The sequence below is a fragment of the Bison bison genome, unplaced genomic scaffold (assembly GCF_000754665.1).
Source record: "Bison bison bison isolate TAMUID 2011002044 unplaced genomic scaffold, Bison_UMD1.0 scf7180017864495, whole genome shotgun sequence".
In the NCBI taxonomy this organism is placed as follows: domain Eukaryota; kingdom Metazoa; phylum Chordata; class Mammalia; order Artiodactyla; family Bovidae; genus Bison; species Bison bison.
The window spans coordinates 5,848,340-5,863,651 of NW_011495054.1; the positions used below are offsets into that span (position 1 = coordinate 5,848,340).

At 50.1% G+C, this 15,312-nt stretch overlaps 1 protein-coding gene across 1 annotated transcript in view; it reads left to right on the forward strand.

The window, feature by feature from the left end:
- The window catches only part of CCDC64 (coiled-coil domain containing 64), an 82,893-nt gene that overhangs the window by 55,970 nt on the left and 11,611 nt on the right, over positions 1-15,312 (forward strand). The window contains exons 5-8 of the mRNA XM_010828835.1: positions 3-135; positions 5,078-5,441; positions 6,490-6,708; positions 13,143-13,273. Of these exons, the coding sequence (XP_010827137.1) occupies positions 3-135; positions 5,078-5,441; positions 6,490-6,708; positions 13,143-13,273 (847 nt within the window). The remainder of the gene's footprint in view (positions 1-2; positions 136-5,077; positions 5,442-6,489; positions 6,709-13,142; positions 13,274-15,312) is intronic.

The window sequence follows — 15,312 nt, forward strand, 5'->3', positions numbered from 1 at the left end:
AGGACCTCCAGGTGCGGGCACGGAGGGCGGGCTCAGGGCCAGGCGCGCTCGGCCGCCCGGCCCCGAGGAGGGGCTAGTGCATGGGCAGTGGGCGACGCTGAGGCCTCTTCTCAGGCCGGATATGGGTCTCCTCAGGTGTGGCTAACTGGCTGCTCTTTCTCTGCCAAGAACCAGTGCATTGCTCCAGCAGGTCATCCTTCCAGTTTGTTCTGAGCCACTGGCCCCAGGAGCAGTTTCATGGAGTTCTTTCCGGGCTATTAGCGTGACTGGAGCACCTGCAGTGCTGTTCTGCCTCCTGGGGTTTGTGGAATCTGGGGGGGACTTCAGAGGGAGCCCGTGGCTGTGTCTTGGACTCACGGTGCTCTCTGCTGCTGCTTCCCCAGGCCCCTGCCTTCAGTGGGCTGGCCCCGAGCAGAAGCCCAGAAGCTGCCCACTGAGCACAGCGGGACATATCCTGATTCTGCCAGTTGCTAGCGAAGGCACAGGCCTACCCCTCTATGAGCCTCATTAGCCTCTTTTTTTTCCTTGCTAAAAGAAATTGTTTCATGGCTATATTTGTCCTTATTTGGGAACTGCCACCAGGCCTCAGCTGAATCCCAAAGCTCACACTTGACAGGAAACGACCCCTTAAACACTCAGCCTCCCCAGAAACAGTGCAGCATCTGCTGCCAAGAATGCTTCGCCTCAATGACCTAGGAGCACTGGGCCTGGGGCTCCGGGCCCTGCTTCCCTGGGGTGTCCTCTGAGTGTGCCAGGGAGCAGAGCCGATTGCAGCAGTGCAGTTCGCGTGCAGGTGGCCAGCCAGGGATAGTCCTGTGCCAGGTGGGTCCCTGCCCAAAGACCAGATTGCAGAAGGCCCCTGGGCTCAGCAGTCAGCTGTTGAGGAAGACCCTGGGTCGTGGGATGAGGAGACATCTTAGGCTAAGGTCATGTGATACCATCAGTTAAACAGCCCTCTGAGTGATTAGCCTCTTTAAGGGCAAATTAACATTTTTTCTGTGTTTTATACCTTCAGCTCAGAACTTTGTGTAAAGCGGGGCCTCAGTAAGTGTGGAACAGAAAATGATGCTGGCTAAAGCCTCACATCAGTTTTCAAAATGGAAAGGAGTTTGCTCTTATTTTAAAGTTTACGGTGATAACAGCCATGGACATTTGTCGGTTGCTCTGCACAGAACAGAGTATTTTTGCAGATGTTCTAAAACTGAGGCTAAGAAAGGTGAGCTCTCTGTCCTAAATAGTGTAGTAAGTCCTGGGTAGAATCCAGAAGGGGGCCCTCCTGCCTGCTTTACTTGGTTCTCAGTGATGACTTCCTGTGTATCATGTGCCTCTCCAAGTCAGTGTCTCACCAGCGTTTATTACCCCATCAGGTGCTCTCCTGAGGGTTGCCGAGGTAGAGTATGGAGAGGAGAAGGAAAAAGAAAAATGGGGAAATGGCCCTGCCTAAAAAAAAAACAAACAAAAAACTTTTGTTCAACATGAATTCACAAATGAGAAGTCCTTATTTCAGATCAAGAATGGGAGACCTGGGGGTGAGGAAGAGCCAGGACCAGTGTGGACTGTGTAGTACTTGGCTGGCACGTGGGCTGTATGTTCTCGGCAGCCAGAGTCCCCAGTCGCACCTCGTTCACATCCTCGCCCCCTGCACATGCGCTGCCTCCTGATTGGGCTTCTTCAAGAATGGGAGTGCAACGCTTGCATCAGGTCAGAGAGGTCCCACCTTGGGACCTCTGCATTGGGAAAAGCTGCGTTTATGACTGAAATCTCTTCTTTCCCAACTATTTGTAATTTTTTTCCTCCTCTAGTCATATAAAACTCTTTAAGGTGTTGCTAATTAGTTCTGTTGCTGAAATGGCCTGTACAGAAATAGAAATCTCAGCTCGTTCAGGGCGTAGGTGAACGGTCCTGAATCAGACTTGTAGACTGTAGAGCTAGTGGCCTTGGAATGTTTCTGATCCCCCCGGTTTTAATCCTTTTCCTCAGACACAGGATGAGAGGATGGCTGAGCGGGCAGGGCAACAGGCTGCCGCAAGCAGAGTAGCCCCCTTTGATCTGGCTCACTCTGTAATTGGGGTTCTACTGTCAGAAACAGGTTTTTAAAACACTGAACAAATCCAGCTCTGATTTTTTTTTTTTTTTTTCAGTCTGAGAGGGATAAAAATGCCTATTGAGGGCCCAGGAAATTGAAAAAGTAGGCATTTTGCTAAACTCTTAATACCCAGTAAAGGATTTGTCCCTCAAGAGGACCACTTAACTGCTCTGTTTCATAACAGTGAGCGTCTTACAGATGTGTGCAGGGGCCTCGTCCCAAGGAGTGGGTGGCTGTCATCAGCAGAGAAGGCAGGCCCTGCTCCCTGTGGGGACCCAGGAAGCAAATGACCTGGAGTCTAGACCTCGCTGACTCTGGGTATGTGCCGTTAGGCACATCACTTAATATCAGCCATCTCAGTTCCCTCAGCGTAAGACGGAGAGAGTGCCCCGACCTCTGCCCACTTTAAGGGCATTAGTGTTGTAAGCTCGAACTTCGCAAACTCTTCAAACACAAGGCATTTGGTGTCTTCCTTGGTCAGACATATAAATTACATTTAGTTTCATCTTTGTCCTATAAAGGGTGATGTTTCATATGTTAAAAGGTTCTTGTATTTAATAGACTCTTCGTTGGTTTAGTTTTTCTGCATTTATTTATGGATCAGTTATTGACCAGAGAGGGCAGACCTGTCCTGGTGTTTGTTCTCTTGCTGTTACAAGTAATTAAGCACCTCTGAGTGTGCGTGAGTAATTGAACTAATGTCCAGTGCCTAAGAACTCGTACTTGTCAGTGCTGAACTTCCCCTGCTGAGATGTATATGGAAGTTGTCTAGAAAATAATTGCAAAGCATTTTGTCAATTTAATATGCCGTTTGTAATTGTGCCAAAGGCTTCCTAGGCATATCTTAAAAAAAAATCAACCTAATTTCTTCTTTCTGAGTTTCCTCAAAACCAGAGCTGGAGGAGTTCCCACTGGACCAGCAGGTATTGCTGACCCACTGGAACCATGCAGGGCAGGCTTGCCAAGTCCTTTGTCATTCTGTGAGCAGCCAGGCTCAAATCCTTCCTAGTTAAGGCACACCCAGACCACTGGTGCCATTAGCCAAATGTTCTCTGATACTGACCAGCAGAGGAGAGGCTCCCAGGGCACCCAGAGGGATAGCTGAAGGCTCTGCAAGGCAGCTTGGTCCATTCATGAGAACCACAGAGCTTCGAGTTGCTGCCTGCTGCCCCTGGGCTCTGTATCTCTGCAGGAGCCACAGACCTACGTCAATGATAGTCTGGAAAAGAGAGTATGGCGTTCCGTCTTTTTAATGAACAGGGGTGACCGAAGATGCTATTTTATTAAAGGATTAACTAAATTTAAATCCCAGGAAGTTCTTCTCCCCACCTCCACCTCCCAAAGTGTATTTTCAGTCGGGGGATGGGAGGTGAGCAGCCCTCACGTTACAGAGGTAGGAAACACTGCTCCTGTACGTAGCGTGCGGACAGTGCACAGCAGCTAGCCAACAGACTGATTCTGCAGTTCGGGGCTGTTGTGGTGAAAGTAAGTGCAGGGATGGAGTGTACCAGTAAGAGTGTGGTGTTTAGCAGCCATGGTGGAGTCTCCCTTTACATTCAACAGTAATAACCTCATCAGGTGGCAAATGCCCTGTTTGGACTCCACAGGGAAGGGGCCACAGAGAATGCAGAGAGGGGTGAGGCAGTGGCAGCGAAAGACAGGGAAGGAGCCCTGGCCTATGAGTCGTGATGCCTGCGTTGCCGTCCCCTCTCTACACGGGTGTCGCTCTCCTCCTCTGAGCCGTGTGTGCTGTGGAAATCTATCACACGCGTGCTCCTAAAATCTGTCCCCCGCTAAGGGCTTCACCTGTAATCAGTGAGTAAGGTGAGACTGCCTCTCTCGTGAGTTTGGGAACTCTTGGTATACAACCCTTTTCCCCTTCACGTTTTCAGCAAAGTACAACATGCATATAGTAAAGCATACAGGACTTAGGTGTATAGCCCACTGAAGCTTTTATCGGTACCTGTGTAACCACCATCCAGGTCAAGACAACCCATCGTTAGCACCCATAAATCTTCCTCCTGCACCCTCCCAGTCAGCACACTGTTTCTTCCTCAAAAGCAAACCTCTCTTCTAACTTTTATCTCTTTTATCTCAAGTTTTGGAACCTTTTATAAAGAGAATCATACATTATAAATTGTTTTGTGTCTGGCTTTTGCTGAACATCAGTGTCTGAAAAGCTCACCCCCATTGTGGCATGAGAAGCAGTGTGCTCTTCGTGCTCTTGTGGCGTGCTGTACAGTATTGCAGGATGTGAGCATACCCATTCTGTTTTTATTGGTATTCAGATTGTTCCTGTGAGTGGCTTTTGTGGATAACGCTGCTGTGAACGCCCTGGTTGTCTTTCATGTACATTTCAGTCATTTATTACTGGGTCTGCACCTAAGAGTGGAACACCTGCATCAAAAGACACGTGTGTATTTCACTCGCTAGAAACTTGCCGAACAGTTTTCCAGAGGTGCACGTCATCTTCCATTCCGACCAGCAGTGAGAATCCTGGTTATTTTACATTGTCATAAAAACCTGATATTATTATTCTGTTACTATTATTTTTCTTAGCCATTCTGGTGAGAGTCTAATGGTGCCTTATTTTGTCTACCTGTAGGTTTGTGTGTGCAACTTTTTATTCTGGAGAATTTCAGACAAACTCAGAATAGTACAATGACATGCCATGTACCCCGCTGTCCAGATCTACACACCATCCATCCCTGGCCAGCCCCACCCTATCTTCATGACATCCACTTGCTCCCCTCTCATATTATTTTGAAGTAAAATTTAGCCATATTTCTTTAATGTCATCAGCTATCTAGTCAGCATTCAAGTTTTCAGTTATCTTAATAATATCATAATTGTTTTCCATATTTTTCTTTTGAGGCAAGATACAAATTAAAATGTGCCTGCATGTGGCAGTCGGGTCATATGTCTTTTAAGTCTCTTTTAATCTGTAGGCTCCCCTTTTGTTTTTTTCTTTTTGAAATTTATCTACTGAAGAAGCTGGACTGTTTGTCCTGTAGTTTCCCACATCTGGATTTTACCAACCGCATACCCTGAGTGCCATCTCCACTCCGTGTTTTCCTGTAAATTGGTGGCAGGTTCCGGAAGCATGGTCAGGTTCGGGGTGGGTTTGTCAGCTGGGGCTTGGCCCCCTCACCCTCCTTTGCTGTCTCCCCGAAAGCTGCACCAGAGCCAGCTGGAGCTGCAGGAGGTGCGGCTCTCCTACCGGCAGCTGCAGGTGAAGGTGGAGGAGCTGACCGAGGAGAGGAGCCTGCAGAGCTCTGCCGCCACCAGTGCGTCCCTGCTGTCCGAGATAGAGCAGAGCATGGAGGCCGAGGAGCTGGAGCAGGAGAGAGAGCAGGTGCTGACGTGCCCCCGGCCCTCCCGCTCACCCCACGCCTGGGGTGCCGTGGTCTGCACGTGTGCAAGCCCCTCGGCCTGCTGGCTGGAGATGTCCTGAGGCGGCCTCTTAGGAAATGCTTGTTGACTAATCAGCCTCAGAACTCTGGTATTGACAGGGTTCTGGAACATTCGTGATCCACCTGATCGGCTTCTTTTCGTATTACCCGTGACCACTCATTCCCCTAATTATATGGGGACTTCCTCCAAAAGTAACTGACTATATCAAGAATTACTTTATGTGCAACTGGGAGGGACCTGAGGGCAGAGGATATAAGAACCGGGAGTCTGTACAGTTGTGTGGGAGAAGGAAATGACAACCCAGTCCAGTGTTCTTGCCTGGAGAATCCCATGGACAGAGGGGCCTGGCCAGCTACAGTCCATAAGGTCGCAAAGAGTCGGACACAACTGAGCAACTAAGCACACGAAGTTGTACGGGGCCCAGAATAAGTACATGTTTCTTGGGACAAGTAATTTAAAAAAAAACCTTTCCTGGAACTAGACTCTTGGACTTGTGTGCTAGAGACAGACGGTGCTGGCCATCTCCCTGGAGCCCCTGCTGCTGCTGCTAAGTCACTTCAGTCGTGTCCAACTCTGTGCGACCCCATAGACGGCAGCCCACCAGGCTCCCCCGTCCCTGGGATTCTCCAGGCAAGAACACTGGAGTGGGGTGCCATCGCCTTCTCCAATGCATGAAAGCGAAAAGTGAAAGTAAAGTCGCTCAGTTGTGTCCGACTCTTAGCGACCCCATAGACGGCAGCCCACCAGGCTCCCCCATCCCTGGGATTCTCCAGGCAAGAACACTGGAGTGGGGTGCCATCGCCTTCTCCAATGCATGAAAGCGAAAAGTGAAAGTAAAGTCGCTCAGTTGTGTCCGACTCTTAGCGACCCCATGGACTGCAGCCCACCAGGCTCCCCCATCCCTGGGATTCTCCAGGCAAGAGGACTGGAGAGGGGTGCCATCGCCTTCTCCGCTCTGGAGCCCTAACCGGGGTAACTCTTTGCCGCAGCTGAGACTGCAGCTCTGGGAGGCCTACTGCCAGGTCCGTTATCTCTGCTCGCACCTGCGCGGAAGCGACAGCGCTGACTCGGCCGTCTCCACGGACTCCTCAATGGATGAGTCTTCAGAGACGTCATCGGCCAAGGACGTGCCAGCCGGCAGCTTGCGCACTGCCCTGAACGAGCTCAAGAGACTGATCCAGAGCATCGTGGATGGCATGGAGCCCACGGTAAGAGGCCGCACTGAGTGCTCCGGGCTCCGCAGGGCCTGGAGGCTGAAACCGAGTCCAGAGGGTGAGGTTAGCCCTGGAACCCGGAACCTAATAAAGTCTGCAAGAATGCCTTCTGAGCCCTTGTCGGAGCTCACTTCCCACAGGGGAGCAGGCACAGGGACTGATCAGCCCCCAGAGTCCCTCCCTGCAGGCTCAGGGTGAGGATGAGGCCTCGGGGCCTTGAGTGTGAGCACTTTCCTGGGAGGCTGTGAATGTAGAAATTTGGATCCTGGTAAAAACTGCAAGTTGCTCTTCTGTTGTCCACTGGTCCTGGTGGTGGAGGTAATCGTGAATAGGCAAACTTAAAAGATCTGAAGCTTCTGCTCAAAGGCTAGACGTGAGCACGGAAAGTGGAGACGATCAACAGCCGGGCCTTTTAGAATTCCAGACATGGCTCCTCTGGTGCAGAAGAGGAACGTTCCCATGGGCAGACAGGCCTTTCTTCCAGCTTCGTGTCAGATTCCTGCCAGACTCCCCCTCCATTTACACCCACAGCTCGAGGGCTGTTGTTTCTCATCAGGTTCCTCCTCCTGCAGGATGGTTGCGTCTCTCTCCCCGTATTAGGTGAAGCTAGATGAAAAGGTGGCTGTCCTGCCAAGGTGGTTCGTGGGACGCGCTGTAGTGCGGAGGCTGGGCCAGCGTGGGAGAGCGAGCTGGTGGAGGGGTGTGCTCTTGGCGTGTGCGGTTTCCCTTCTCCAAAGCCTGAAACAAACTTCTAGTTATTGTCTGCACGTCGAAACTGAGCAAGACAGCCTCTCTTCTCTAACATTCTGTTTCTTCGTTCTGCTTCTCTTTTTTTCTCCCATCCCGCCACCTTGCTCTTCCCCAAACTTAACCGTCTCCCTGCTCCCCTCCCCTCTTCATCTCTCCCATTAACCATCTCCCCACTCCCCTCCACTCTCACCACCTTTCTGCTTGGCCGGCTGACTCTGCTGTCAGAGCGCCCGGAGAATTGACGATGACTCCTTAGAAGAACAGATAAGGCAGACCAGTGAGGATTCGAGAGCCCTGAGGGAACTCATGGAGGGAGAGAGGGGTAAACTGAGGCAAAGCCTGGAAGAGCTGCAGCGGCTGCACAGTCAGGTGAGCACCCCCGTCCTCAGCCCAGTGCAGGATGTTCATGGGCTCCTGCTCCTTGGGACCCCTGTGAGTCCCCCTCTCCATGTCTCTCTGAGAAGGGCTCTCCTCTGATGGTCGGACCCTCAGGGGTAGTGACCTGAAGCTGAGATGAGCTGGGTGTCTTCAAGAGAAGTCAGTCCTCAGGTTTAGACCACAGTGAAATCGTTAGGAATGAGAATAGCCAAGGGACTTCCCTGGTGGTCCAGTTGCTAAGACTATGCACCAACGCAAGGGGCCTAGGTTTGCTCCCTGGTCAGGGAACTAGATCCCTTATGCCACAACTAAAAAGATCCCGCCACAACTAAGAACAGCTCTCCATTTCCTTCAGGACTCCCAGCCCTCTACAGAGCCTGAATAACCATGTGGACTCTGATAGTTAAGAGTGCCACAGCTCCCAAGACACATTTAGAAGTTTGTCCAGCAGCTTCTGTGCAGGAAGTTTGCAAACCAGGGGACAGTTGATCCCTTGAGGGCCTGAGCTCTTTGTGAGTGCTGTCACCTCTGCCAGCCGTATTTCAGCTTTCGAGGCACTTACTGCTGCTTTTGCTGTTCCCTTCCTGTTTGATCGTGATCTCATCTCTCGAGAACACCAGAGAAGGACATCTGTATTCTCATCTGAAAAGTTTTAAAGGGCTTAGGAGCGGCCCCACCCAAAAAGGAGCTTCTAAAATCTACCTAGGAGATAAATAAAAGCTCTTCCTTTTGACTGAAGTCCTGTATGGAGGTTCTGTCCCATTTGCAGGGCACACCAGACAGGTACCCCTTTAAACCCTGCCCCCTTCTTTCCTTGTCCAAAGCTAGTCCTCCCTTCCTGCTACAGGAAGAGGTTGCTGAAAGATGGAATTTAAGCCGGGCTTTCACTTCATTCGGTATTTCTTAAATGTAATGGAACTTACAGAAATAAACTTCTGCCTTCGGGTTGTACCCATTAGACTTCCTGGTATTATTCTCTTGGAAGATACTGGGAGACAAGTCATCACTGCTCTCTTCTTTTTGTGAGTGACCAGATAAGAAGGGCAGAAGGATGCTACTGAAAGCTGTATCTTGTTCCTGACCAAGCCCTGGGGAGTAGGTTTGGACAGCCAAAAATACTCTTGTGCCTAAAACCTAAGACCCTCTGGTGGTCGTTTAGCCAGAAGGGTTGGTGGCAGGAGGGATCATACCTTCCAAACGGGTAGAATAAAATGCAAAAGAAAGTGGGCCTTAAAGTTATTTGGATTAATAAAAGCCGCTTTGTTGCTTCTAGAAGCCCGAGAGGGCATTATTTGACCCAGAAACATAAGGTAGAGGTTGCTGAGAGTCTACTATGGAACAATTAATATTTAGGAAGTCATCTCTACCAGAGAATTTTCCTTAAAAGTTCAACTGACAACTGATTTAGGTCAATTCCTATGGATTCCCTTTAAAAAAAAAAACCTATCAAGCAGATGGTTACATTCAGTCCCACATAAGATACAGAGTTGGGCCTCTGCCAGGGCTTATGAGTACCCACAGGCTCAGTCAAAGCCACAGACCTCTCAGCCAAGTTGCGTCATCCAGGAGTGTCCCTTAGGAGGGACTCCGACTCCCGGGGCAGTGGGCGACGCAGGGGGAGTTGCCAGGGCTGTGGAAATGGCAGCCTCAGGGTGGGCAGGGGTGCCTCCTGCAGTTAGCTCAGTTCGTGCCTGTGCCCTGAGACCCTGAGAGGCTCAGGTGGATGTAAGATGAGGGGAGTCAGACCAGCTTCGTACCCTTTGCGGAGCCCAGCTCCGGTGACGTGGGGCTGAGGTCCAGCCTCCCCAGCAGATGGTCCCACCTCCACTCCTCCACTGCCACTGTTTTCCTGCCTGAGTGTTCTCTTCTGTCCTGGAAACGAGGCCAGAGGTAAAAGGTGTGTGGGACCTTGACGGTGAAGTGCCCACACTTCCCCACCCCTCAGAAGCCTACCCAGAATCTAAACTAAAAGAGAGCCCAGGTTCTAATTAATCATCACCTGTTTGAGACAAAGCCCCAAAGCCAGACCTGCAGACTTGCTCCTGCCCTTGTGCTGGCTGTGCCCGGCCCCCTCTGCCCCATCCCTGCAGCTCCCCAGGGAGGGCTGGCCATGGGGTCTGGAGCTGCTGCCCGGAGGCAGGAGGATCTGTGGGGCAACATGACAAGTAGTTCTCCCAAGCCAGTACACCAGGTCCTGGGAGGCAGAGTAAGAGAAACAGTCTCACCCCATCATTTGGCTCCTTTAGGCTTGACTGAAGCACATGCCAGTTACTCCAGGGACGTGAACACTCAGGGGAACGTGAGCCAGGAGCAGCTGAGGCTCTCACTGATGAGGTCTGGGTGCCCCCTCCTCTGAAATCTCAGCACGTTATGTCTCCTCCAGCCTCCCAGCCACTGTCACCCTCAGAACTTCATTCTTTCACACCTTGCCTTTGGTCATCACTTCCCTAGCCACTCACCCTTCAGATGGTCTGGAGTGATCTTCTGAATCACGACTTGAAGGTGGGACACCCCTTGCAATATTCTCAAACCCTCATGGCCCCACGGTCTGGCTGTGTCCGACCGTCCAGCCTTTGCTCCTATTTCTTTTTCACTGCCTCTGCTTTAGCAGAATTGAACGTAGGTTCCAGATGGGCGTGGCACGGGCTGCCCTTGCGTTCCCACAGCTGGGTCTTTTATCCCAGTCTTTCTGTCCCTGGAAGACTCCCCTGCACACACAGCCCTCCTCATCCTTCAAGTTCCTGATCAGGTTTCACTTCCTCCTCGAAACTCTCCTGCCTCCCTTGCTCAGGGAGTCCCCGGCCCTGCTTTGTCATGGTTACCCTCACTCCCTTCTCACCTTCCCCTTAGAGGCCTTAGAGGGCCGCCTGCACGGATAGGCTCCAGGTCAGGCACACCTCTCTGTCTTCTCTTGAAGCGCCTAGTGCATGCAGTGCCTTACCTAGAGCAGGCACTCAAATGATTGTCAGCCCCAGATGTATGACCTCAAGTTTCCTTTGATGCTGTTCAATTTCAAGGACACCCACCTTAATGGGAAAGAGTGGGTTTAGGGGTTGCTGTAACCTAAGTCAGCAGATAAACCAGCTGTTAACTGGAAGGTCCTCCGTGGAGGGGAGAGAAGGGGTGGCGCTTATACTCTGAGCTTGGCCCTTGAAGTTATTTATTTCATTTGATCCTCATGACAACTTGATGGCAGGGGATAGTTCCTTTTATTCCTGCTTTTTATCGAATTCATGTGCAACTCAGAGAGGGTAAATCCTTTGTCACTCCTAAGCTGGCGGTCTCTACCTTGGTCAGGTTTTCCAGGCCACAGCAAAAAGTTCTTGTGGAGTTTTATCTGGAGACTGTGACACGTTGGCATTTCCTGCCTAGCATGTAGTTTTATCTGTTGCCGACTCAGCTGGCAGAACACCTGGCTGGCTCGAGGCCATGTCAGGGCTCATTTGGTCTGAGGAGGGCTGGCTGTCTCTGCTAGGTGCTTTCTGGGTCTTGAGTTCTGGCTTATCAGGCTGCAGAACCTGCTAAGAATAGGGTGAGGCTGGGCTTCTCACCTGATGCCTTGTCTGCCTCAGAGCTCACTGCACCTGCATGCCCTGGCCTCTGCGGGTGCATGCCCAGCACCCTGAGGCTCATCACCAGAGCTGTCCCCTTCATGGACGCACAGAGCACAGGCCCTGACATTCCCTCCCACACACCTGAGAGTGCAGAGTCCACTGCATATAGTAACAAGTTGTCCCATATCCCTCTTGACTGGTGTGCGTCCTCTGATTTACTCCTGAGTGGCTGCTACCCCAGGAGCTGGCACCTCTGTTGTCTCAGCTTATAGAGCCAAAGGTATCTCAAGAGAAGCTTGATCTTCAGCCTTAGTCCTGGGGCGTTTGCTCAGCTTCACTGTCAAGGTGATCAGATCTAGGCCTCAAAGAGCAGAAAGGTGATGTCTTTCCCCTTGTGGGAGAGACAGATCTGCATGGATGGATCCTTCCTTGGAAAAATGTCAAAGGCATGTGTAATAGTTAATAAGAGGGCAGGGTCAGGCGTCCTGACTCCAGTCTGATTCTATCGACTGTGAGAAGGAGGGTTCCCCACCTTCCATTCATTCAACAAATATTTTTTGAAAGCTCTACCAGCCAGGGTTTCTGGTTGCAGACAACTGAAACTCACTCTGCTTAACTTGAGCAGAAAAATAATATACTGGAATTAAATCTGAAGCATCACAGAATCAATAGGCAGGCTGGAGAACTGAGCTCCAAAACAGGAAGGAGCCATGGGAAGTGGGGTGACAAAACCATTTGCTGTCCGTGCAGTAATCTCCCACTGGCCAGTGGTTTGCTGTACCCCTTAGAGCTATAGCCCCAGGTAGGGGCCCAGGTACCTAGGAAAGGAGGTCTCTTCCTTTGGCTTCCTTAGTGGGTGGGCATGCTTTGCCTCCTGCCGAGGCCCATGCAACTAGGAATGCCCCAGATGGGAAGGAATTCTGGGTGCTTGACAAGCCCCAAAATGACAGCTGTCCACTGCACAGGCACTTGGGGATTAAGCATTGTTTCTGGTCAGGCTCTGAGACACACATATGGATAGGACATGCTTCTTGCCACGGCAGAACACAAGGTGTGTGAGAGGTCGCTGTGTACAGAGGGTGGGGTAAACTCTGGTCACTGAGGGAGCCACCAGGAGGGGCGCCTCACCACCGAAGGGTGACTCTCTGTGAGTGGACTCTGATGCCATTCACAGAGGCATGGACCATAGAGAAGGTAAGAGGCTTGAAGTGAAAGATGACAATGTTTTTCTGCCTAAATTCCCTGTGGCTTTGACCTGGGGAGCTGAAGGAAGAGGATGGGAAAGCCAGGCTGCCTCTAGTGCTGTAACAGAAACGGGAACCAGGTCCCAGGCTCTGGGGCCAGCCAGGGTCCGTGTGGGGCACAGGGCAGTGTTCCATGTCGAGTGGAAGATGACTGGAAACAAAACTCGAGTCCCTATCCCCCTAAATGTGTTCCCGGGCCCTGGTGCGCACGTGGCCTTCACTCAGCAGCTCCCAGAGAGTGCCTGCAGGTGAAGGAGGTGCCGTGGTGTGCACAGGGGGACCAGGCCCCGGCTGCAGCAGAGGAGTGAGCGCCCCGTCCACCGAGCTCCAGCTTCGCGTGTGGTCCCTCCCTCCTGGAGCGGGGGGGGGGCAGCGGGAAGTCACCAGTCTGCCCTGCACAGGCCCTGAGCCCGCCTGGGCCTATTCTCTTCTCCCTCGGGAGGGAGACACCCCAGGCCGGCAGCAGTGGTGCGCCGTGTTCATCCCCTTTGTCTCCCACTAGGTGACACTGCTGAGCGTGGAGATGACTGCCCTGAAGGAGGAGAGAGACCGACTCAGAGTGACATCTGAGGACAAGGAACCAAAGGAGCAGCTTCAGAAGGCCATCAGGGACCGAGACGAGGCCATCGCAAAGTGAGTGGGCACGACTTGTTTAACTGCAGGTATTAATAAATAACACGAGAATGTGCTCAGTCTTAGGTGTTAAATCATACAGAAGAATATAAAACTCAAAGAGTTTCCCTGCTCCTCGGAATTTCTCACTCCCCATCCCATCTTCCCGCACAGACACTACTGTTAAAAGTCGGGCATGCATTTTGTGCAGGTTTTTTACATACGTGTATGCAGGCGTATATGCAATACAGTTTTTGTGGACTTTTTAAAAAATCAGTGAGATGATGCTCTCTCCATGGGTTTTTGTTGTTGTTTTCACTTATATCTCAGCATTCCGGTTGCGTTACGCGTGCTCAGTTGCTTCAGTCGTGTTTGACTCTTTTCAACCCCATAGACTGGAGCCCACCAGGCTCCTCTGTCCGTGGAATGCTCCAGGCAAGAATACTGGAGTGGGCCAATCTCATTTTATATATACACACACACACATAATTTTTGTTGTTGTTTTTGTTTTACTATTCATCATAGACATTTTCAAGCATACACAAAAGTAGAAAACATAAGACGAATTCCGACCTACCTACCTCTCAGTTTCAGCGCTGATGAACAGCATGGCCAATGTAGTTTCATCTGTAGCCGTCCATTTCTCCCCCCTCCCCTTCTGGACCATGTTAAGGTGGATCACGAGACATATCATCTCATCCATAAACATTTTCACAGAAATCTCTACCAGAGAGAGACTCTTTATTGTAAAACACACGCCAGAAATATCACACATGAAAAAACTTCAATTTCTTAATATCATCCAGTATCCAGTGTTCAGATTTCCCCAGTTGTCCCGTAAATGTCTTTTTATACTTGATAAGAGTCAGATGCTAAAGTCCAGCATACTCTGTTTAGTTGTTATGTCCCAAAAGGTTGTAACTCTTCCCCCTGTCTTTTTTTTCGATTTGCATTTACTGAAGAAACCAGCTCTTTTTAATTCATAGTTTTCCTACATTCTGAGTTTGACTGCATCCCCAGAGTGTCACTGAACATTTTTCTTTGTCTTTGTTAATTTCTAGTAAACTGGGTCATTTTAAAATAATATTTTGGACTTTCTCTGGCAGAGAAGAAATGCATAAACGCGTTCTTGTACATTCAAAACATTTGGCAGTACAAAGGCAAAGACCATATTTATTTCCCATCCTCCTGAAAATTATCTTTGTCAAACATTCAATCTGTCCTGTTTATTGAATCTAAGGAGATAAAGGGTACTAAAATTGTATCTGCTTTGCAGGCTTTATAACACATTAATAACAACATTTGTGCATCACTTTACTGCTTACAAAGCATCCTTTAATCCTAGCCACAGCAAGAAGTAGAGCTTTTTAATCCCAATTTTACAGATGAGGGTGTTTCCCCAGGATCACAGCCAGTGCTAATCACTGGCCTTCACCTCAGTCTCAGGCTCCTTTGCCCTTACCTCAGGGCTACTTGGCAGAAAGCTAAAAGGAGCTTATTTAAAAGAATTTGTAAATAGATGCTATTTGACTTTTTTAAGAAGTAATGTGACATTTTAATTTCTGACTCTAAGATTCCACACATCTTCCCCTTTTCATTTTCATATACCATTGTACCCTCCCTTCTGCTCTCTTCAGTAATTTCCATCATTTCCATTTTGGTTTTACGTTTGGGTCCCCTTTTCTGTCTGGTCAGAATCTCCTATCAAGTTGTCCTTCAATTTCCAGTTCATTTTGGAATTATCCTCGGTTAGAATCACAAACCTACACTATCTTTGCCATTCCTTATGGTTGTAGTTCAGCTCAGTCGTGTCCGACCCTTTGCGACCCCATGAACTGCAGCACACCAGGCCTCCCTGTTCATCACCAACTCCCGGAGTTTACTCAAACTCATGTCCATTAAGTTGGTGATGCCTTCCAACCATCTTATTCTCTGTCATCCCCTTCTCCTGCCCTCAGTCTTTCCCAGCATCAGGGTCTTTTCCAATGAGTCAACTCTTCGCATGAGGTGGCCAAAGTATTGGAGTTTCAGCTTCAGCATCAGTCCTTCCAATGAATATT